This window comes from Kogia breviceps, chromosome 7, assembly GCF_026419965.1.
Source record: "Kogia breviceps isolate mKogBre1 chromosome 7, mKogBre1 haplotype 1, whole genome shotgun sequence".
In the NCBI taxonomy this organism is placed as follows: domain Eukaryota; kingdom Metazoa; phylum Chordata; class Mammalia; order Artiodactyla; family Physeteridae; genus Kogia; species Kogia breviceps.
The window spans coordinates 15,244,369-15,268,942 of record NC_081316.1 but is presented as its reverse complement, the minus strand read 5'-3'; the positions used below and the strand labels follow the sequence as shown (position 1 = coordinate 15,268,942).

At 48.3% G+C, this 24,574-nt stretch overlaps 1 protein-coding gene across 12 annotated transcripts; it reads left to right on the top strand.

Moving 5' to 3' along the window:
• Positions 1-9,456: 9,456 nt before the first annotated feature.
• On the top strand, positions 9,457-23,354 carry SF1 (splicing factor 1). Of its 12 annotated transcripts, none has more exons than XM_059068589.2 (14): positions 9,468-9,882; positions 11,571-11,699; positions 14,431-14,506; positions 17,540-17,692; positions 17,889-17,978; positions 18,329-18,512; positions 18,601-18,716; positions 18,821-18,928; positions 19,638-19,818; positions 20,076-20,349; positions 20,684-20,743; positions 20,868-21,047; positions 21,791-21,995; positions 22,430-22,653. In XM_059068589.2, the coding sequence occupies exons 1-14, from the start codon at positions 9,852-9,854 to the stop codon at positions 22,557-22,559; spliced, it is 1,917 nt and encodes a 638-aa protein (XP_058924572.1). In that variant the 5' UTR covers positions 9,468-9,851; the 3' UTR covers positions 22,560-22,653. The 12 variants fall into 12 exon arrangements, with proteins under 12 accessions (XP_058924564.1, XP_058924570.1, XP_058924569.1 ...); XM_059068588.2 differs by having other exon boundaries at positions 9,753-10,239; XM_059068581.2 differs by lacking the exon at positions 22,430-22,653 and having other exon boundaries at positions 9,457-9,882; positions 21,791-22,169.
• The last annotated feature ends 1,220 nt before the right edge of the window (positions 23,355-24,574 follow it).

Below are 24,574 nucleotides of genomic sequence, written 5' to 3'. Positions count from 1 at the left end.
TTCCACTGGTCGCTCTGGTTTGGGGGGAGCTGAGCCCACCCGCCTCATCTCCCTCTACCTCTCCCTCCAGCACACCTTTCTTTCTTTCTGTGGTGCCAGGTGCTGTGGATATAACATGGGAGGCCACCAGTGTTCTGGTGGCTCTCTCATGGGGAGCCAGGCAGAGGTGAGGGGGAGGCCACGGCCCCCCGTGGCATCTCAGGGTCGCTGTGCCTTCCTGGGCTCCCTTGCTCAGGATGAGCTCTCAGCCTTGCAGTGTGAGGTCTCTTTTGTGGCCAAGGAGTCATGCAGATGGGGCCGGGGGAGGCACTAAACAAGGGACTCATCCGAGCACCCCGTCCCATGTGAGATCTCACCAGGTAGCCTATGGAAGGGCCCAGGAGAGGCCCGCCAAGGGCTGCTGCACCCAGCCCCTGGGAGGCTGCAGCCTTTGGAGACAGCCTGCCCTGACCTGTATCCCCCACCCAGGCCTGGGGCTGCCTCCCGGCCTCCCACCTGCTGCCTGGATATCAGTTGCCCTGTCAGGCCAGGATTACTGAACATGGGTCTGCTCACCAAGCTAGACTCTGGGAAGATTAGCCTGTGTCCATTTAACAAGAATTCCCAGAGGCTCTCTTCAGTGCCCATCCCTGGGCTCCCAGATGGGTCCCTACCAAGATGTGGACCAGCCCCCAGTGAGGGGAGCTGTCCTTGCTGGAGCCTGCATCTCGAGGGCACATTCGTCCACCCGTTGCTGGCCTTGTGCTTTGCATCGTCATTCTCCCACATTTCCCTCTTAGCGGGCTCCACACCCCCAGGCCAGGGAGCCCCCTGTGGCCCCAGGCACTGACCAGGCTGCTCTTGACCAGAGCCTTTGGGCAGGTGAGGCCAAGGAGGCAGGATGGCAGCCCTTAAAGGAGGGGTCAGTTGCACAGGCAAGACCAGAGCTGCGGACCTTTGCTTGAGCAAAGGTCCTGGGTCAGTTTGGCCCAATCATCTCCCTTCTGACGTTCAAAGCAAGTGTTTGAATAAGAACTCTACACCTGGTGGGCTGTTGGTAAATACTTGATAAATGAATGAAATGATGAGTGGGTTTGTGCTGGGTAGATGGCATGCCAGCCCCCAGTGCTTCTGGCAGGGGACCCCGGGCGATCTCACGGTTGTCGTATTGTCCGCTTTTCCACCCTTCAGCAGAGCTCTGACTGCTCTCTGAGAGACAAGGGAGGGTTTCTCAGCTGAAATGGGGAGTCAGATCAGGGGCGGAGACACAGCTCCTGTGAACCAGGCATGCACGCCTGTGTTCTCCCTGAGACCCAAAGGAAGGAAAGAGGCACCTTCCAAGTTCTGAAGGTTTGTCTGCACCAGCCTGGGGGGGGGGGGGGGGGCATTTGTTGGGCCAGATGGGAGGGGGGACTGGGATATGATTGCTAACTTCATTTTTCCAGATTTCTTAGCAGAGGTGCAGGATTAAGGAGTGCTGGAGGTGGGGAGGTGAGCTCCTGTTCCTTGAACAGAGACCCCTGACCCTTGACCCCAGGTTCTGGGAGAGGACTTTCAGCCCACAGAGCAGCAGGCAGCAGACAGTGCCACCTTGTGGCAGGTTTCCCCAACACGCTAAAGGAGGGTTGGGGGGTGTCAGAATGTAATGTGCCAAAGCAGGGGTGCCTGGGAAAAGCAGGGGCCCCTGATAAAATATTTGCTGCCAGCAAAGTCTGGCCACCAGCCAAAGAAAGGCCAAGAAGCCAGGGAATATGCACTGAAAGGCCAAAATTGTTATTTTATCTGTGTGTTTTTTAATAGGTAGCCCTTGGCCATAGGTACACAATTTTTAAAAAAATACAAAGTAAATACAATGAGAAGTCTCCTATTCAGGTCCCAGTTACTTATAAACCTTCTGGAAGTACTTATGCATATTTAAGCAGTAGTGGTATGCTTTAGTCTTCCCTGTTTGTTACATACATGGTAATATATTCCACACACTGTTCTAATCTTGCCCTTTGAAATCTGTCCTGGTGGTCCAGTGGTTAGGATTCTGCGCTTTCACTGCCAAGGGCCCGGGTTCGATCCCTACTCGGGATACTAAGATCCCACAAGCTGAGTGAGTGGCCAAAAAAAAAAAAAAGTCTGTCCTTGAGAGCTTTCCATGGTCAGTGCCTCCCACTTTGTTCTTTAATAGCTAGTGGTATTCCACTGTATGGGTTTCCCATAACTAATGTGAATTAACTGTAGTTAGATCCCTATTGATGGAAATTTCAGTTGTTTCTACTACTTTGCTATTACAAATGATGCAGCAATAAATACTCTTATGCCAGTGCCACTGTGTACGTATTCAAGTGTCCCGTAGGATTAATTGCTGGAAGTGGCCTTGCTGGGTCAGAGCTGGCTGCCTTTGTCCTTGTGACAGCTACTGTCACACTGCGCTCCCTGGGCAGAAGCCTCTGGGATGGGTCAGATCAGCCTCTGTAAGCCATTCCGTGGGTAAGCGGAAGAGGCTAGGGCACCCCAGGATGTTCGGGTAGCTGGCCCGTAGCCGAGTCAAGTGAGGGTCAAGGTGAGAGGTGACAACCAGAATGTGTGCTTCAGGACAGCAGGGCGTCGGCCGCGCTCACAGTGGTATGTCCAGTGCCTGGTCACTGCCTGGTGCACAGAAGGCCCTCAATCATGCTTTCTGAGTGAAGGAATGGGCATGATATTGTGAAGAGGAGGCCCTAGAGTTGGGCCCCTGAACTGGGTGAGCTTGCTGAGCTGTGTTTTCCCCAGGTAGACCATGTCCTAAGTCTATCTGCAGGGTATAGGGAGGATTGGAAGTATTGTAGTACACATAATGCAATGACACAGATGAATCATAGAGATGTAATGCTGAGTGAAAACAGCAAATTGCATGAAATGACACACAGTATGATAGCAAAAATAAGCAAAACTAAACCATCTATTGTTTGGTGATTTAAGCATGTGTGATAAAACTCTTAGGAGATTAGGGGAAGAAAAAGCACAAAATTCACATGATTGCACCTGTGAGGGGAGGGGGAATGGGGTAAGGAAGGATCCTAGGAATTTGCAAAGGTGTTGGTAATATCTTGGTTCTCAGGCTGGGTGGTGGGTTCATGAGCATTCAAAGTATAGCTCAGTTCCTAATGCACATAAGGTTCCACACACCCTTTTGTATGTATCAGATACTATGTGAGGGGCTTCCCTGGTGGTTCAGTGGTTAGGACTCTGTGCTTCCACTGCAGGGGGCACCGGTTCGCTCCCTGATCTGGGAACTAAGATCCCCCATGCCACGCCGCACAGCCAAAACAAAAAAGTAAGAAAACGTAAGTTTAGATATTTTAAAGTAACCACTTAAAAAAACTCTGTAATGGCTTAAAAAACAAAACCAAGAAGGCAACATAATCCTTTCCCAGATGATAAAATCAAGTGGAGATAATGAAATCAATGTTCCAGTGACAAACTATAGGCAGGTCCCTCTGTAGCTGCTTTCTTTCTGTTGCTTCTTTTAAAACAGCTTTACTGAGGTATAATTGGCACACAATGAACTGCATATATTAAAAATGTGCTATTTGATGACTTTCACACATATATACCAGTGAAACCATTATTGCAATCAAGATAAACATTTCCATCACCCCCAAAGTTTCTTCCTCTTTGTAATCAGGGCCTCCTGTTCTTCCTTGCCTCCCCATCCCAAAGTAACCACTGATCTGTTTTCTGTCACTACAGATGAATTTGAATTTTTCAGAATTTATATAAATAGAATCATATTGTATGTACTCCTTTTTTTATTTGGCTTCTTTCACTAAGCATCGTTATTTTGAGATTCATCTGTGTTGTTGCACGTATTAACGGTCATTCCTTCTATTGCCAAGTAGTATCCCATCATACGGATGTACCACCATTTGTTTAGCTGGGGTCTGTTGATACACGTTTGGGCTGTTTCCAGTTTGGGACTATTTATTACAAATAAAGTTGCTATGAACATTCATGTAAATGTCTTTGTGTGGATATATACTTCCATTTCTCTTGAGTAAATGCTTTCTAGTGGAAGGGCTGGGTCATATGGTGGGTGTTGTTTCATTTTTTTTCTCTTTTGTTTAATTCTAATTTTAAAAATTATTATTTTAAATCTTGTTTCACTTTTTAAGAAGCTACCAAGCTGTGTTCCAAAGTGGTTGTACCATTTTGCATTCCCACCAGCAGGGTAGTTGAGTTCTAGCCCCTCCAAGTCTTTGCGAACACTTGGTATTGTCAGTCTTGCTTAATTTTAGCCACTCAAACACATATGTAGTGGTATCTCATAGTGTTTTTTTTTTTTTTTTTTTTTTTTTTTTTTTTTTTTTTTTTTTTTTTTTTGCGGTATGCGGGCCTCTCACTGTTGTGTCCTCTCCCGTTGCGGAGCGCAGGCTCAGTTGCCATGGCTCACGGGCCCAGCCGGTGCACGGCATGTGGGATCTTCCCGGACCGGGGCACGAACCCGTGTCCCCTGCATTGGCAGGCGGACTCCCAACCACTGCGCCACCAGGGAAGCCCATCTCATAGTGGTTTTAATTTGTATTTCCTTCATGACTAATGATGTTGAGCATCTTTTCCTGTGCTTATTTACCATCTACAGGTACACCTCAGAGATACTGCGGTTCCTGTTCCAGGCCACCACAATAAAGGGAGTCCTGTGAATTTTTTGGTTTTCCAGTGCATATGAAAGTTATGTTTACACTATACCATAGTCTATTAAGTGTGCGATAGCATTATGTCTTTATTTTTATTTTTATTTTTATTTTTTTTTTTTGCGGTACGTGGGCCTCTCACTGTTGTGGCCTCTCCCGTTGCAGAGCACAGGCTCCGGATGCGCAGGCTCAGCGGCCATGGTTCACGGGCCCAGCTGCTCCACGGCATGTGGGATCTTCCTGGACTGGGGCAAGAACCCGTGTCCCCTGCATCGGCAGGCGGACTCTCAACCACTGCGCCACCAGGGAAGCCCAGCATTATGTCTTTAATAAATATACACACCTTAATTAAAAAATACCTTATTGTTAAAAAAATTGCTAACCATCATCTGATCCTTCAGCGAGTTGTATCTTTTTGCTGGTTGAGCGTTTGAAATATTGTGAGAACTACCAAAATATGACAGGCACAAAGGGAGCGAATGCTGTTGGAAAAATGGCACCAGCAGACTGGCTTGACGCTGTTGCTGCAAACCTTCAATTTGTAAACACGACCTGCAAAGTGCAGTAAAGCACAGCACAACAAAGTGAGTTCTTTGGTAAAGTGTCAATTCAAATCTTTTGCTTTGGGACTTCCCTGATGGCTCAGTGGTTAAGAATCTGCCTGCCAACACAGGGGACACGGGTTCCAGCCCTGGTCCGGGAAGATCCCACATGCCGCAGAGCAACTAAGCCCGTGTGCCACAACTACTGAGCCTGTGCTTTAGAGCCCGTGAGCCACAACTACTTGAGCCCACGTGTCACAACTATTGAAGCCCATGTGCCTAGAGCCCATGCTCCGCAACAAGAGAAGTTACCGCATTGAGAAGCCTGCGTACCACAGCACCCCCGCCATGCAACTAGAGAAAGCCACGCAACAACAAAGACCCAATGTAGCCAAAAATAAATAAATTAATTAATTTAAAAAAAATCTTTGGGCTTCCCTGGTGGCGCAGTGGTTGAGAATCCGCCTGCCGATGCAGGGGATACGGGTTCGTGCCCCGGTCCAGGAAGATCCCACATGCCGCGGAGCGGCTGGGCCCGTGAGCCATGGCCACTGGGCCTGCGCGTCCGGAGCCTGTGCTCCACAACGGGAGAGGCCACAACAGTGAGAGGCCCGCGTACCGAAAAAAAAAAAAAAAAAAAAAAAAAACAGAAAAAAAAAATCTTTTGCTTTTAAAAAATAGGGTTTTTTTCCAGCTTTATTGAGATATAATTGACATAAAACATGTACGTTTAAGGTATAGAGTGTGATGATTTGATACACATATATATACTGCGAAATGATTACAACTAGTTGACACCTCCATCACCACACAAATTGTCTCTTTTCTTTTTTAAAAAATTATTTTTGGCTGTGTTGGGTCTTCGTTGCTGCGCACAGGCTTTCTCTAGTTGCAGAGTGTGGGGGCTACTCTTTGTTGTGGTGCGTGGGCTTCTCATTGCGGTGGCTTCTCTTGTTGCAGAGCACGGGCTCCAGGCGTGTGGGTTTCAGTAGTTATGGCACTCAGGCTCAGTAGTTGTGGCTCGGGGGCTCTAGCACACAGGTTCAGTAGCTGTGGCGCACGGGCCTAGTTGCTCTGTGACATGTGGGATCTTCCCAGACCAGGGCTTGAACCTGTGTCCCCTGCATCAGCAGGCGGATTCTTAACCACTGCGCCATCAGGGAAGCCCACAAGTTGTTTATTATTGTTGAGTTTTGGGACCCTGGATAAAAGTCCTTTACCAGATATGTGATTTGTACATATCTACTTTGCTATTATTTCTAATTTGTAGGTAACTCACAAATTCCAATACCCATACCCCCCCTTGTTCAAATTACCTTTAACTGGGAGTTGTAAATAAACATGGTTTTCCAGAGGAAAAAAGTTATGAAAAGTACTTGGTGCATCATGTGTGCTCACTCCATCGTAGATATTATTATTCTTAATTCGGGCAATGGAATCATGTACGGGGCTCTCCAAAGGCTGGACGCAGGGCAGAGGGGGGTTGGTTGTGGTGAACAGCCAAAGATTTGCTCCCTCTAGGCTCAGCTAGCTGCATTATACTACCTCCCGATCTTGCCAGGGGCCTGGCGTTTCTGAACTATCAGATTAGAGTTAAAAGATAGAAAACACCAGGGATTAGTAGGTAGGGGTCAAAACCTTTTTTTTTTGGCTGCACTCCGCGGCATGCAGGATCTTACTTCCCCAACCAGGGATCAAACCAGTGTCCCCAGCGGTGGAAGGGCAGAGACTTAACCACTGGACCACCAGGGAAATCCTGAAACTTCTTACTCTTTATGTTCTGCCACCAATTCTCTGATACCAACTGGATGTCCTACAATTCTTTTTTTAAAAAAAATAATTAACTTATTTTTGGCTGAGTCAGGTCTTAGTTTTAGCTGGGGGCTCAGTAGTTGCAGCGTGTGGGCTTAGTTGTCCTGTTGCATGTAGGATCTTAGTTCCCCGACCAGGGATGGAACCCATGTCCCCTGCAGTAGAAGGCGGATTCTTAACCACTGGACCACCAGGGAAATCCCCTGCAATTCACTTCTGACATGAATTACCTGAGTTGGGGAAGACCCTACAAGTTAAGGAGTTCAATCACAAGTCCCGGGTCACCAGGCTACCCACATCTCTGTCCAACTTGGCTACAAATTCGGGGTTTCCCACAGCCCCCTTCAGGTTCAATGATTTGCTAGAATGACACACAGAACTCAGGAAAGTGCAATATTTATGATTACCAATTTATTTTTTTTTCTTTTTTTTTTTTTCCCAATTTATTTTAAAGGCTACTTTTAAATGAACAGCTAGATGAAGACATGCGTTGGGTGGCAAGGTCTGGAAGAGTCCGGAGCCCAGCAGCTTCACCCTGACCCGTGGAGTCAGGAAGCATCACCCTCCTGTTACATTAATATGTTCACCAACTTGGTGGATTAACTGCTTTCCATGGCTGCCTACTAATCCCAGTTATGGGTGATCTAGTTTATTCAGCCATTCACATATTGATGGTAATTTACTTCGTTTCCAAGTTTTTGCCATTACAAACAAGGCTGCAGTAAATGCAGCTGAAGACTTTGAACTCATTACATTATATAATCACATGACTTGCTTTGGGGCAGATTCCCAGGTCTTGGACTGCTACATTGAAATTTTTTAAATTTTTAATTTTTTTAATTTAATTTTTAAAATTTTTCCTGCAAGGGGTACAATTTTAACAGATAACAGAATGCTTTCCAAAAAAGAATTCATAGTAGGTGTTAGCACCTTTTCTTTTTTTTCCTATTTGATTGTTATTTAAAGATTTCTCATTACCACCTTAATTTGCATTCCCCTGCTTGGGCTGTTAGTACCTTTCATGGTTTTTTGGCTGTTTGGATTTACTCTTCTAAGACTTGCCTATTCAGTGTTTGCTCATTTTCTATTGTTTCTTTTTTCTAATTAGTTTTCAAGACTTCTTTGCATATTATAGATATTAGCTCTTTATCATATGTGTGGCAAGTATATTTTCCTAATGTATTATTGTCTGTTGACTATCATAGGTTTATTTTCTTTGGTAATCAAGTATATGTTTTCTTTATATATATATATATATATTTTTTTTTTTGTGTGTGTGTGTGTGTGTGTGTGTGGTACGCGGGCCTCTCACTGTTGTGGCCTCTCCCGTTGCGGAGCACAGGCGCGCAGGCTCAGCGGCCATGGCTCACGGACCCAGCTGCTCCGCGGCATGTGGGATCTTCCCGGACCGAGGCACGAACCCGTGTCCCCTGCATCAGCAAGCGGATTCTCAACCACTGCGCCACCAGGGAAGCCCTTTCTTTATAGAGTTTCCTGTCTTCATAAAGTCTCTTCCCCTAGATGACCCTGATAATCTGCTACATTGTATCGTGTCTGTTTTATTGTTTAGATTTAGGACTCTATACCATTTACTAGCTAAATCTTTTCCTTACTGAATTGAAATACCACCTTTTTGGTAGGTATTGTAGGGAAACTATTTCCAGACTCTATTCTGTTGCACTAATCTGTTTTTCCTACAACAATAACACATTGTTTCATTATTGTCTTTTATACTGTGTATGATCTGGAAAGGCAAGCTCCGCCTCAATCTCGTTTACAAGTTTCCCCACTATTTTCAGTTATTTCATATGACTTAAAGATGATTTAATCAATCCCAACCTCGCTGGGATTCTAATCAAAATGCATTATATATGTAAACTAATTTTGGAATTGACAACTTCATATTGCTTTCCACGTAAGATATGTGTACCTCCATCGACTCAGATATCGTTCTTAATCCGTCAACAAGACTATTTCATAGCTTTTGTTTTTTCCACTTTTTTTTCAAAAACAGGAAGTCCCCTTTTACCTGAGTTGTCAACGGATCTGGTTTACCCGCCCGCGCCAGCCCCTCCCCCGTCCCTCGGTTCCGGGCTACCAACGGAATCGAGGACTGACGTCACCAAGGGCTTCCGCGTCGGACCCGAGGGTCGAAGGTGAATCCAGGTGTTGAGAGGCGGTTTTGCGCCTCCTACGCATGCGCACTGCTGCTCCGTTCCCCGCGACCCTGTCTCCTTCGGCCCGTGCTTCTGCGCCGCGACCTCCCGCTTCAACCCAGCGAAACTACTCCCCAGGGGAAGGGAGTAGAAAAAAAGAATCGAACCAGCGACAGCCAATCCCATGACACTACGACGCAACCGAGTTTGATTGACTCCATCAACTCCAGCCAATGGGAGAGCTCTTGGCCCCAAACGTCACAGAGTTTGCCCCACCCTATCCCCTCCTTTCTGGACTCCGAGCTCAGTTCGCGCAGTAACAAATGAAGTGCGCGCTGCGACACCTCCCAGCTCTCCAAGCTCAGCCGCCATTTCCTCGCCTGGCCTAACGGTCCGGCCAATCCCAGCGCGCATCGAGAAGAGCTAAGGCTCCGCCAATCGGAGGCCGCCAATTTCGACCCCTTGCCTCGGCCTGGCCCAATCCAGGCTCCGGCCCCGTCGCCCCCGGCCCGCCCCCGCGGCGCCCTCTCTCCTCCCTCTTTGTGCGTCTCGCGCCGCCGCCGCCGCCCGCCGCGTGAGAGGACGGGCTCCGCGCGCTCCGCGGCAGCACAGTCAGGTCCCCTCCCCCCAGAAGATTCGCGAAGGAGAAACCGCCGCCGCCGCCGAAAAGGAGCCGCCGGTGCCGGTCCCTGGGGGGCGCCATGGCGACCGGAGCGAACGCCACGCCGCTGGGTAAGCTGGGCCTCCCTGGCCCCAAAGGGGGCTTCGAGCCGGGGCCACCGCCTGCCCCCGGGCCTGGGACGGGGCTGCTGGTGTCCGGGCCGCCGCCGCCCCCGCCCGTGGGCTCGGTGGGGGCCCTGACCGCGGCCTTCCCCTTCGCGGCGCTGCCGCCGCCGCCCCCGCCGCCCCCGCCGCCGCCCCCCCCACCTCCCCAGCAGCCGCCGCCGCCCTCCCCGGGCTCCTCGTACCCGCCGCCGCAGCCGCCCCCTCCTCCGCCGCTCTACCAGCGCGTGTCGCCACCGCAGCCGCCGCCGCCACCCCAGCCGCCGCGTCAGGACCAGCACCCGGGCCCGGCCGGTGGCGGAGGAGGTGAGTCGGGCCGAGAGAGCGCGACAGGCGCTGCGCGGATGGGCCCGGCCGGCTGAGGGGCGCGCGGCGGCGGCGACGGCGGCTGATGCACGCGGCTGGGGCGCGCGCGCACGGGGAGACCCGGGCGGAGGCGCCACGGGGCGCGCGGCCGGGTTCTCGGGCCTCGAGTGCGCACGCGCGTTAGGGGTGGGGGCCCGGCGGGGAGGAAGTTTGTTGCGCGCAGGCGCAGTGTGGCGGCCGGGCTTTGCGGCCAGCCTGAAAGCCTAGGTGGGGGGGACCCCCTGTTGCTCTCCGCCCCTGGTGTAGGGGAGAGGTGTGGAGGGGGTCGAGTGTGTGGATGGGGTGTTGGGTGTGCAACTCTGGAGGGTGTGAAAGGGTCAGTTGATGACGTGGAGCGTCCTTTTCCTGGTTGTAAAAGAGTCCTAAAGGGAGAAAAGGACCTAGAGTAGCTCCCCGACTGCTGCAGTAAGGCAGGGTTTTCACTGTAGAGAACCAAAGAGGTTGAAAGTCTTCAGAGGATGGTTGGGTCTGATATTTTTGTGGCTCTTTTTAGGGGAGGAAATTCTTCGTTTCCAAATTTCCCTTTACCTACGAAATGTGACCATGCTTTCCCCTCTTGAGGCGTTCCCCCGGGTCTGGCCGCTGAGAAGAACACTTTTGTGTACCAGATGCTAGGGAGTTTCTGCCTGTGTACTGGAGGAGGAGGATTTGGCTGTTTTTGTATAGTTTGTTCTTTGTTGAACTTTTGATACAGTTTGTGGCCAGGAAAATTGAATTCTGATCTTCGCTAAATTTCTTAGAAAAGAGTGATCTTGCTGAAGAATCCAGTTTTTTCCCTTAGTAACTATAGGTATAGTTGTGTTTTGGCCGCTTAGACAGGTGACTGATGGGGAGGTGGGAGGAGCCAGCAGGTCCCAATATTGCTTTACAGGCTTGTCCGAGTGTTCAGTCTACTCTTATCTCCCCTGGGGCTGTTAAGGTGTTTATGGACAACCACGTAGGATATTGTCTTCTTAATATTTAATTTTACTACTTGAAACTTTGTGCATTGAGATATGTTAACTTGTTTACGTACTTCACAGAATTTCTGTGGACAAAAATTATAAATGTGAAATGTTAACTTTTCAGACCCAGGTCCAGGTCCCCTTCTAGTGGCCATGTCTCTTGACTTCTCAGGTTTGTCTTCCATTCTTTGCCGTTTCCATTTTAGGTCAAGCTCTCAGTTTCACAGTTTGCTGAGGTTGTGTGTAATAATCATAAGTATTCTAAACTTCTGTTGGTAGTTACTCTGCTGGTTTATATTTGCATCTGATGAACTTTAATTTTTTCAGACTTTCCCAGTAAGAAGCGGAAGAGGAGCCGCTGGAACCAAGACACAATGGAACAGAAGACGGTGATTCCAGGAATGCCTACGGTTATCCCCCCTGGACTTACTCGGGAACAAGAAAGAGCTTATATAGGTAAATACACGTTCTGCACCCAAATGCATTTTCGGATTGTTACTATTCTGAGCAACATTTTATCTGTTGAAAGTTTGGGACTTCAAAGTTTTCTCTTTTTTGAGAGGAGGTATGGGCAGGTGTATTTGTGACTTTGGTATAATCTATCAGTTTTTGTTCTGTGAGTCTTGCATTTGTAGCTCCTTGTTTTGGTCTGTTGGTAACAGCAGTGTTCTCCATGAGTGCCAGGAGGGTAGAGGGGCCCACTTAGGAGTGAGAATAGTTCCCAGTCCAGCACCCCACCCCACCCTTTTCAGCTGCTGATCATTGCCAGTTGATGAGGTGAGTGTTGTATGCCTCTCTGGACACGGCCCCAGTGGAGAACACTGCAAATATTGTAAACCAAGTACCTTTTTCACAGCATGGCCTTTCACCATAATTTCATATTTCTCCCTTCCCTAAAACGTGGTCTTTTATTTTTTATAGGTACTTTCTAAAAGGGAAAAAAAAAAGCTCAGTTTAATCAAAAAGTGGTTCTGAAAGTGTGTTTACAGTGCACCCCTTTTTTACCATTTTGTTGAATTTAACCTTTCCTTTAGCATCTTTTCTGGTTTGGTCTTTTGTGGAGAGCTGTCTTGAAATGAGGGCTCTTGTGTTTACTACTAAAGAACTCTGCAGGGAAAGGGATACTGCTTGGATATGGAATAATGAGGTGATTAGGATAAAAGATCTTAATTGTTGAGAAATTTTGAGAAGAATGACTGTCCACAGTAGAAATGAAATTAACCTCAAAATTACCTTTTTTTAAATACAAGGTTATTAATGCAAGTTTTACCTTTATTCATGTACTTGTGCAGCTGTCTCAAAAAAGTTCACTTGATAAACATTTCCTACTAACCAAATAAACATCCCCTTTGGAGTAAATTAGGGCAGACGCCTCCTAGACCCGTGAGGTTGTGGCCTTCACGAATAAAAATACTTCAAGGCCGTTGTTGTTCTTGAGGATCTTAATCTCTTGTGTTTCTAGATTGCTGAGAATTTTGAGGTGTTGGAATTGTCTATCTCTTTTTTACAATACTAATAATTCTTCTTTCCCCACTGTTCAGTCTACTCCCACCCATCCCTTTATGTCTCATATTTGACTGGTCTGGGTCTTGATAACCTTATGAAGATGTTCCTAGTGGAGTGATATCCCAAGGACACAAGCAGATGTAGAAAATGGGAAAAACAAACTCATTCTTTACATCTCCAGCTCTCTTCCCTTGGAGGGAGTTAATGCTCTGGGCGCTAAGGGCTATTTATAGCCATAATCAAAGTAGAGAGAATCAGAGCCTAGGCTACTGTAGGTCTCTGCTCCAAGGAAGATAGCAGCCTTTTGATTTGAGTGCCAGCAATTTCCTCAGATCAGATCCCACACCCCTACAGTCCAGTTAAGATGACTGCCTATCTCCATGAAGGTGACTTTCACCTTGAGCTGTTGAGCTAATACTTGACTACCAAGTCAGAACTTTTTTGGCATAAAAGAGCTTAGGGGCCCATGTGTGTCTTACTGCATTTCTGTCTTTCATTGTACATACTGCCTTGTACAGAATGCCCCCAATATCTTCTCTTGATATTAATGTGGATTTTCATTTCTTCAGAGTTTTGAGTGGCTGTGTGATATATCCCTGTGGGATGTATTTAAAATTAGAAGGGTGTCTGGGGTTAGACATGCATTAATTCTTGGAGCCAACTCAACTTTAACCCAACCCAGTACAACTTGCCCTTATTTAGAAATATCTGTTTAGAACACTCAGATGCTACAAAGGTAAGAAACAGGTTGTCTTCAGCATGCCGAAGAAAGTGGTCTGGTTCTGCAGTGCCATTATCTTGAGAAATCATCCGGGTAATATTTCCCTGGAATCACTGAACTTTTGTGAAACCCTCATCTCTCTTTTTCACATACAGCCTCATTTGTCAAGGTCTGAGGGCCGCACATACTGTCCTTGACCCACACTTTTCATCCTCTGCACCCCTACTTTTACTCACATAAGGAGCAAGTCTAAAAACAGACTTCTTGTATCTTAACGGTTACTGGTTTATTAAGGTATATGGATTGTCATAAAATTTGAATAAAAAGCAACAGGTATTGGGAGATTCTTTGGATCTGGTTTTACACAAATAGTATGTACAAACTTATATGAGATTGTTGAATTGGTTATTAAATGTTTTATTTAAGGAGTATTAAGCTTGGTATCAATGAAAATGATCTTCACTTAACTGGTGTTTTTCCTTGTCCCATGTTAATTGAGTCTTATTTTGGGTTATGTTTAATATTTAATGAAGGAAAAATAAACTCTAAGAGTCTTGCACTCAAGAATGTAATTTGGTGGGAACAGGATATTGGTGATAACGTGGTTTAGTTCTGGGTACCAATTGTATAGCAAGCCTTGGTGGGGAGGGAGAGGTGAAACACCTCCTAATAATTGCTTTGATGTTAGCCTTAGCGAACAGTCTATACTGCTAACCCCTCTTCCAACAAATTGTTTGCTTCCTTAAGTGATAACCATTTTGAAGTGAAAGATACTTATAGATGTAAATGGACTCCTGCCAATAGGTGGTTGGGGGTTTTTGCCTCAATGTGTTCACTGATCAGTCGTCCCTTTCAAAGTCTCCGAGTTCTTCATGCTTGTTTTTGAGATTTGAGATGTTTTTTGGTAACATTGTCTTTTTTCCATCCTTTTTTTTTCTTTCCTAACCTGGTTTCTTCCAGTGCAACTGCAGATAGAAGACCTGACTCGTAAACTGCGCACAGGAGACCTGGGCATCCCCCCTAACCCTGAGGACAGGTTGGGAAACAGTTTTAACCAGCTGACAGTAACGCTTTTACCTTTTTCTCAATACGTTTTACTGGTGGCAACATGTTGTGTCAGTTCAATAAAATCCTAGTAAGAAGACTGGTACTGTGACCATTCTGGGAACTAGAGTGTAAATTAGCAGCATATATGGTCAGTCATCAGTTAGGAAATTGGAATGAAATTTAATTACTAGCAGAATCGAAAGTTACAGGAAAACGGACAACCGGTTTTCATTTGGTAAGCATGTAGATTTTTAACGTGATTTACCCACCGGTAGGGACAGTGAGGTGGCCCGTTAACCAGCCGTTTCAGTACCTGCTTTGGCTGAGAGCCCAGGTGTACAGTTTTCCTCACAGGTACTACACAATGTAGGGAATAAGAATATTTTTGAGCATCACTGAATCTGAGTAGGCCAGAAATTCATTCTGGTCAGCTCATTGCTGCAGTCTCCTGCTCATGGTTTTGACATGGTTTAAAAATAGACAAGATTCTAACCAACTTCCTTCACTGCCAGTTAATTTTCAGCCTTGGCCATTGCCTGGGGTGTTGGGAGGGCCAGAATATTCTCACCTGTTTTGGGAAGGCAAGCAACCAACCCTAAATTGCTATTTTTTTTTTTTTTTTTAAAGGGAGTGTGGTCTTCAAACAGCTGTGGTCTTGTCATTTCAGTTTATAATTTCTCTCACCTCTGAAAAGTAAAAAGTCTGAGGGAAATGAACTTTTTAAACAGGAATTTTATTGGCAGGCTGATATTTGAGCAGCTAAAATCTGGTGCATTTAATAGAAGGGCAGTACGCCTCCCTCTCTGAAATTTCTCTTAGTGCATGCAGCATAGTTCAAAACACTTTGCTTTAAGAAAGTAGTGTTTTTGGTTTTTGCTACCCATTTTAATAACTTGTTAAATCAGGAAGATGATGTAATGGTTTAGAAGCCACTCACTTAAGCATCTTTTTGCTGCCCTTTGTCAGGAAACAAATTAACTTATTTCTCCATATTGACACTTTTAATTTTATTTAATTAAATTTATTATTTTTTTACCATTAGATTTTGGTTGGAGGGTTGTATTATGTTTTATATTTTGACTTTTTTTTTAAAAAGATTTGAATTATAGGTTGTAGACCACAACTGTTAGTGCCTTTTTGGCCTTTTTCCCTTTAATAATATGTCTACAGGTTACCAGGCAATTCCTCAAAAAGTTGAATTTTTAACAGACCTTTGCTTCCTGGAGAATTTGGATTAGAAACTAGATGATCTATAACACAATGCCTATTCAAAGCAAAGAAGTTGGGCCAATCTGACCTCTGGAATATTGGCTTTTGCCTTTCATTTCCACAATTTGGAAAGAGGTTCACTGTTGCGGGGCCTTTAAATGACCAATTTGGTGCTGGTAAAACTGGTGATTAGCCAGAAATGCTTAATTCTAGACAGCTGTGAATGAGGTGGGAATTAGAAACATCAAGCATGTTAGAAATAAAAACAGAGCAGAGTTTTTTTTTTTTTTCTTCCTTGTATTCAGTTTGAAAGAGGCCCTAATTAATGCCTGATGGTTTTGCTGTGAAAGAACCCAGGTTGGAGGGAAATGCTATATGAGTTTCTTACTTAAGATTATTTCTTAAGAAGGTGTATTCTCAATATGAAGCCACTTTATGCCATTTTGATTTTGCTCAAGTTGCACAGTTAAAAATGTTTTAAAACCTCTTATAGATTTAAATGTATAAGATGATAGTCTAATAAGCTGGGGTATGTTTGTTTTTGTTCACTATTATCGGATTGTGCTAACAGTTTATACAAATGCTAGAAACGGAGGTGTCATTTAGCCGTCATTAGCCATGAACAAACCTGACCTTTTATTCCATCGTGTGTGTAACGTGGTATGACATGGTTCCCTTTAGGCTGAAGACAGTGGGAGCAGCCGAGTTCTCCAACTAGGCAAGGTTCTCTCAACTAAACCAAGGGTGTAGGAGTTCTTGACTACTTTCAGGATGTTTTTAAAATAACCTGATCCACATGGTCTCTTCCCTTCTTGCAGCTGCTACTAAATTTTCATTCAGAATATCAAGCTATGGTCCTTTTTGTAATCTTAACTCAGAATTCTAGGAGTGTAACTTTTCTTTTTTTTTTTTTAATTACCGCAAAATCCAGCTGTGGTAAACTGACCATTTTATCGTTACTATTTTTTACTTGTAGCAACAGCATTTTACTCCTTAAAAAAAAGAGAGAGAAAATCTGCTTTCTGGACTTGTAAACTCTGGTGGAGAATCATAGGTTTTCCCCTTGCTGTTTGCAGGTTCAGACCCTAGACAAGTACTTGACCAAATCTGCATTTGCAGCCTCTCACAGAAGCTGCTTTAGCAATTTAACGGTTTTCTCTACCCAGACTCCCCAACCTCGAACAGCCAGAAAACAGGTTGACTCCTGGGCCTTGGACACAGCCAGCCAGGCCATTGAAGGAAAAGCAGAGACGAAGCCTTGAACCATCTCTCTCCATTGTGGGGGCCAAGTAGCTGCAGTAGCCTTGAGTCCCAGTTGCATTGGGTTAAAGAGCTCATACTTACTATGTGGTAGGGGTACAGACTCTCTTCCTGATAGGGCATGAGCTCTGCAAGAGTTAATGTTTTACCTAAACTCGGGGTTTCTGTGGTTCATAAAGTTGTAATGTTAATTTTTTTTTTCAAATGAAAGCAAATTCATATTTGGCAAGAAGACTCCAGAGGATGGTACTGTCCTTGCCATTTACAATCTAGAGATTTTTTTCCCAGAAGGACAGACTTTTTTTCCTCTCATCACTTTTAGAAGCAAAAGTACTTTTTTCTTTCTCACACACACCCCAGTCCCCCTAATGCTAAGCCAGCTTCCACCTCCCCATTCCACACGATCGTGAATAGCACACGTTATGGTCGGTTCCTCCGAAGAGTGTTGAGTTAGGGTCTGAGAGGCAGAGGGGCTGGGGAAGACTTATTTTAGCCCATGAGGGAATGAGAGAAAAGTGAAGGCAGAACAGTGATGGTGGTCTGTTTCCCACAGGTCCCCTTCCCCTGAGCCCATCTACAATAGCGAGGGGAAGCGGCTTAACACTCGTGAGTTCCGCACCCGCAAAAAGCTTGAAGAGGAGCGGCATAACCTCATCACGGAAATGGTTGCCCTCAACCCTGATTTCAAGCCACCTGCAGATTACAAGTAAGCGGGGGCCAGGTGATCTGGGACAAGGACACCCGATTAGGTGTGGTCTGATAGAGCAGTTTTGGTACTAACCTCTTATTCCTTACCCCCAGTCACCTGTAATTAACATGTGGTGTCGGGTTAGTTCTAGAAGAGCTCTTGATTTGTGTCAGTCTTAGAAGTGCGCAGAGTCTATGAGTCTTTTCTTTCTTAGACCTCCAGCAACACGTGTGAGCGATAAAGTAATGATTCCACAAGATGAGTATCCAGAAATCAACTTTGTGGGGCTGCTGATCGGGCCCAGGTGAGTAACTACTATCCTGTGGAATATAGAATTCCTAAGGACCTGCGAGATGTGTCCGTCTTGTGCCTATTTGGGTACCACTGGTGGCTTATCTTCTATTTTTGGTAGGATGTTCACTTTGGCTGAGTGAATGCCTTTTGTGAGAAAGTCTCTTTAACTTGCCCATTTCACCGCAGAGAAGTCAGATCTTGAGGATTGCTGTGTCTGTGACCTTAACTTAGAGATCATGGAGCTCTTGGTGGGAAAATCCCATTCTCTGCACTCACGGTTTCCTTCCAATGCCCAGCGAGCCACTCTGGCGTATGAATTCGCGTGTCAGGTATAACAACGGTCATTTCTGCCTTTGACAGAGGGAACACCTTGAAGAACATAGAGAAGGAGTGTAATGCCAAGATCATGATCCGGGGAAAAGGCTCTGTGAAAGAAGGGAAAGTTGGGCGCAAAGATGGCCAGATGCTGCCAGGAGAAGATGAGCCGCTTCATGCCCTGGTTACTGCTAATACCATGGAGAATGTGAAGAAAGCAGTAGAACAGGTGAGGGAGCCAGAAAGGAAGCCTCTAGCCAGAATTCTAGGTGGTAGTCCGAGGACTTATATAACTTTGCCCATTGCATCTCCACCAGATAAGAAACATTCTGAAGCAGGGTATCGAGACTCCTGAGGACCAGAACGATCTACGGAAGATGCAGCTTCGAGAGTTGGCTCGTTTGAATGGGACCCTTCGGGAAGACGATAACAGGTGTGTATATGATCAGTTTAGAGGGGAGTGCACAGAGACCTGAAGAACCTATGGAAGGAGGGTCATTGGCCATAGCCCTTCAGGTGACTTTTTTCTCTCAACAGGATCTTAAGACCCTGGCAGAGCTCAGAGACCCGCAGCATTACCAATACCACAGTGTGTACCAAGTGTGGAGGGGCTGGCCACATTGCTTCCGATTGCAAATTCCAAAGGTGAGGGTTTCCTGGTAGCCTGTGGTATATAGGACAGTTCCTGTTAACCTGCAGACCCAAGAGAAGCTTGCTTTCTGTGAATGTGGTTTGTAATGGTGTGATTTAAAGCCCAGGATGATTAGAAACAGCTGATGCAGAACATCCCTGTTTTATTGCTTATCTTGAGCCCAGGGAAACTGGAAAACTTCCCTTGTGTTTTCACAATGGCTTAATGTTAACTGCCATTTGTTGCTTAAGCTTGGTATAAGAAGACAACGGTCCTGTGGAGTTACAACCAGTTGCGAACCAGCATTCGATAGCAACGTTTTTCTACTTTGGGTGGCAAATATAAAAAGCTTTGTTAAGGAAGTTCTGGCAGTTGCTCCGGTCTTGCATAGATTTTCCTTCCCTCAAACCTGGAATGTAGAAATTGATGAAACTTGCTATTTTGGAACAACCTGCGCTTTCCTGGCTGGCGTGGTTGGCTCTGGTCTGGTGCTTCCTGTCTCCTGTTCTTGCCCTAAGGGTCTCTGCTATGGCAGAGGCACATGTGGTAATCCCAGTGTCAGAGCTGGGCATGGAACTGAAGAGCTGATTAGACTATTTTGAGGAAGTGGTTACAAAGGGTGACTGAATTCCTCAGAACTTAACTCTGTAAATTTCTCGCAGTAAAGGTTTCCATCTTGAGTTTTTTTACCTTTTTTCTCTGTGTCACCCACCCCACCTTCAGGCCTGGTGACCCTCAGTCAGCTCAGGATAAAGCGCGGATGGATAAAGAATACTTGTCCCTCATGGCTGAACTGGGGGAGGCACCTGTGCCCGCATCTGTGGGCTCCACCTCTGGGCCTGCCAGCACACCCCTGGCCAGTGCACCTCGGCCCGCTGCTCCCGCCAACAATCCACCTCCGCCGGTGAGCTTCAAGGGCTGGTTCTTACAGCCTGGCCCCCCTTGTCTTCCGGAGACTGGGGGAACATGGCCAGGTGCTTTGGGTAGAACAGGTGGACATGGGCGGCAACATTGTTCTTTCGGGACGTCAGGAATGTTTGGGGACCTCTCAGTTTGGGGAAGATCTTGTCCTTGTGTCCTGGTCCTGTGGCATAGCCGAAAGAACAGTGTTGCCACCAGGGGGAGCAGGCAGGGACGCTGGCGGGAAATGCTCTCACGTAGTCTCTCATGTCCACTACCCAGAGCCGCCCACCCTGGATGAATTCTGGCCCGTCAGAGAGTCGACCCTACCATGGCATGCACGGAGGTGGCCCTGGTGGGCCCGGAGGTGGCCCACACAGCTTCCCACACCCATTACCCAGCCTGACGGGCGGGCACGGTGGACATCCTATGCAGCACAACCCGAATGGACCCCCTCCTCCTTGGATGCAGCCGCCGCCACCACCGATGAACCAGGGCCCCCACCCACCTGGGCACCATGGCCCTCCTCCAATGGGTAAGTAAGTGTCAGACCAGAAACCTTGGGGCTTTGGGATAAGCAAGGGTTTGTATCGTCACTGCACACTGGAAGCAGGTCTCAGAGCAGTCGGGTATTGGTACTGAGTCTCTTGCCAAGGCTTGGGCTCCAGGTCAGGAAGAAGGTTCTATCCTAGCTCAGGGAGGGACTTCTGTGTGGGGTAGGCTCAAGCCTGATTCTTAGAGGCAGAGTCCCAGAACTGCTCTTGTGCGGGTAGTGATTGCAAGCTGTGCAGCTAAGCTGCTGGTGGGGCGGCGTCCTCCCTGGCCAGTTCCAATGTCCTGCTAAGTTCCTGCTCTTTCCTTCCATCAAGATCAGTACCTGGGAAGTACGCCTGTGGGCTCTGGGGTCTATCGCCTGCATCAAGGAAAAGGTAATGGAGCCTGGCCGTTTGCTCACTTTGGGGTGTTGCCTTCCAGGCCTGGGAGTGAGTGGGGACTCTGTCGCAAATCCCTCTCCTCCCCTGAGCCCTCACCCTTGTCTCCACCTACCTGCAGGTATGATGCCGCCGCCACCTATGGGCATGATGCCACCGCCGCCGCCGCCTCCCAGTGGGCAGCCTCCACCCCCTCCCTCTGGTCCTCTTCCCCCATGGCAGCAGCAGCAGCAGCAGCCTCCGCCACCCCCTCCGCCCAGCAGCAGTATGGCTTCCAGTACCCCTTTGCCATGGCAGCAAAGTGAGTGGAATATTTTGGGCTTGTGGGGGTGGGTGGGATTGTGGGGGAGGGGGCTGAGAGGAATGAGAGACCCTGGCAGACAGGCAGGCAGACACCTTGGGGTGAGACTCTGGTCTCTGCTGCAGGGTAAACAGAAGGGCCTCGTGGCCCCTGGGGGCCTCGGGGAGGAGAGCTGATGTTTGGTGTGGTTGTGTCTGGGGAGAGGTTTGTGGGGGCCTGGAGGGGAGCCGCCATCATACGGAGGGTGCCAGAAGTACGGGCTCTCTGCCGGGGGAGCTGCTGGCTGGCCCAAGCCTATGCGTTAGGCCGGGGTTGGGAGTGGTGCATGCCTGCTCTGGAGAGGGATGTGATTGGGGCCTGAGAGACTGCGGGGGTGGGGTCGGGCAGTGGGGAGAGGAGCTGTGGCCTTGAGGTTGAATGTGCCGTTCGGTGGTGGCGGCGGATGGGCGGAGGGATGTCAGAGCCGGTTCTTGTGTCTGGTACCTCCCCTCAGCCCTTCCAGGGGCACTGGTGACAAAGGGCTTACTCTGTTAAGCCTAGAGACCTCGAGGCTGACCCCAGGGTAGTCCTGCCCACCCCTCCACCCCCATCGCCAGGACAGCCCCGCCCGCCCGCCCCCCACCACCGTACCGCATGCCAAGCAAGGAGCAGGCGTCCCTCGCCCCCCCATCCCAAGGCAGCAGCCGCAGAGAGCCCGCGGTGTGCCCCCGCGCGTGTGACCTTGGGCTTCTTTACCACCCCAGATACGACGACTACCACCACGAGCGCTGGCACAGGGTCCATCCCGCCATGGCAACAGCAGCAGGCGGCTGCCGCAGCTTCTCCAGGAGCCCCTCAGATGCAAGGCAACCCCACTATGGTGCCCCTGCCCCCAGGGGTCCAGCCGCCTCTGCCGCCCGGGGCCCCTCCCCCTCCGCCGCCTCCGCCGCCTGGTTCCGCCGGCATGATGTATGCCCCGCCCCCTCCTCCTCCGCCTCCCATGGACCCTTCTAACTTTGTCACCATGATGGGCATGGGGGTGGCGGGCATGCCACCCTTCGGGATGCCTCCAGCTCCCCCACCGCCTCCACCACAGAACTAGACTCGGTTTTTTAAGAAAATATATATTATATATAGAGAGAATTGGTCTCGTTTAAACACACGCCGAACCTCACCATATGGAGCCAGACATTGGGACGCACGCATGTGATTGTGTGCACGCATGTGTGTGTGTGCACGCACCGGGCTGGGCCAAGCGACTGAGGCCTCGCTTAGGAACGGGCAGGTGGTAGTAGGGGCGCCAGCTTGGGCTCTCCTGGCGCCCCGTAGCATCGAGTGTCTTCTTTGTCTTCTTTCTCTCCTCACCCAAATCCCTTTGCCTCTCCCCAAACCCGGGCCGCCAGGATCCCTCCCCGCGGCGGCGATGGCCCGAGCCATGAGAGTGAGGACTTTCCGCGCCCATTGGTGACCCTTCCAGGCAGACAGCCTCAGCAGCGCCCCTGGTGGACAGGATGGTTCGGCAAAGCAGCCTGAGTTATTTTTATGGACGGAATCGGAACACGCTGGCTCCATATTGTGAAATTTTTTATTAATTTTTTCTTTTTCCTTTGTTATTTCCTTACTTTTCCTTTCTTCAGACTCCGTCCAAGGAGATGCTCTCCCCGGTCTTCTGCTGCAATTAGATTCCTTTCCTTTTTTCATTCCTTGTTCTTCTCTTTCTAAGGAGAGAGGAACAAATGGTTTTTAGGCAAAGGCTTTTGGCCATCAGTGTCAGGCTAGTGCGGGGTTCCTTTGGTTCTAAGATTTTCAAGGTGCCATAGTTGCCCTGAGAATTTTTTCTTTCCTAATTTTAAGCGTGGGGTTTTGTCTCTGCCACCTTTGTAGACTAGCGGGTTGACCCCCAGGTCCAGGGTCCATATCCGTCCTGGCATCCCTGCCAGCATTCGGGGCCGCATACGCCGCCGTGGGCTTGTCTGCCAGCCAGGAGCGCCCTTTCCACGCCCCTGAGCACCTGAGGTGCCTCAGATTCCATTTGTTCCTCTCTTTCCTGGAAGGCTTCCTTTTCAAATTTATTTTAGTCCCAAATGTCAGTGTTTTGCAGTGTCTAGGGGTTTGAGCCCTTTGTTTTCCATTCTGCTTCCTTTTTTTCCTCCTTCCTCTTCATGGAGTGATTATGTTGACAATAATGTATAATGCGTGTTCTCTTCGCTGGTTTATCTGCAGAAATTTCTCTGGGCTTTTTTTTTTTTTTTTTTTTTTTTTCCTGGTGTATGATTCAACACTGCGTTAAAGGGGGATATTCCATTGAATAAAAGAGCAGTGTGGTTTTCTGGGTCTGTTTATTTCCTTTTCTTTTAAATCCCCTCTGCCACCATCAGCACCAGCATCAGTTACCTTATCTGCGTTCAGCTTCTGGCCTCACTTGTCCTTTTCTTCCTAGAGAGCATCTGGGACCTTCATTAAGGAAGCCCCCTGTCTACCTCCCTGTGCAGTTTCGCTGGGGGGGAAGCTGGTGTGTGGGCGGCCCCACCTCCTCCCTCTGCCTTAGTAGTTAATGGCTGAGAACCTGGTGACCCACCCCCTCCATGGTCTCTGTCCTTTCGAAGGCCTTTCCCTGGGGCTTGGACCTCCACATGCGATGAGCTCCAGTTGTGATTTGTGCCTGGAAGCTGCCACCTGACTGTGAGGTCCTGGGCATAGGGAGGCATCGGCACTAAAGGTCAAGCCAACTAATCCTGCCTGTCAGGCTCAGAGCTGCTAAAGTTAAAACCGCCAAGTGGCTGTTTCTCTCCCTGCTGGTGACTCGCAGCCTGCCAGCACTGTAGGCTTCGGGGAGAGGTGGGGCAGGAGAAGGGGTCCCACCTTGTGCTTTGTAAGCACCTCGCAGAGGGTCTCAGGCTGTTTTGGTCTTTTGTGTCTGGGGTAGTAGATAGGGCCCATGGTGGCACCAGAAAAATTCACCTCAGGACATAACGTGGGGCAGTGAGGGTCTTGTTCAGCTGCTGCTGCTTTGCTACAGTTGCCTTGGGGAGAGCTATGCTGGGGCCTGCCCTTTCCCACTAGCTTTCCTTCTTTCCAGGAGGCTGAGGGACAGCAAGCTCCTGTTGCCCACGGCCCCTGGCCAGTGGCGACAGCACAACGCTGGCCTGGGCTGCTTTCCAGCTTCACGCTGGGACTGGCCGCTGCTGTTTTATCTGGAGCAGAGCCTGGGTGTCTGGGCCCCATCCAGGGTACCTGTGTTTGCTGTAGGCCCTCAGGGGTTAATGAAGCCTCAGAACCCACACCTGTTCCTGGGTCTTCCTAAGCAAACCCTAAACTTCAGTTGACTGAAAGGGAGCGGGGAGATCTTTTCTCTCTGTGCTTAGCTGACAGAATGGGGGCAGGGCCTGGGGCCTGGCAACCCTCTTTGACCTCGGCTTCATCTCATTGCTACTCCCCACAAGCTTGGTTTCCCTGGTGGGCTCATTGGGCAGTTAATTAGCTCTTTGAAGCTCTGGAAGAGGCAAAGTGGCGCTGTGTGGGTTTTAGAAGTAAAATCAATAAATGAC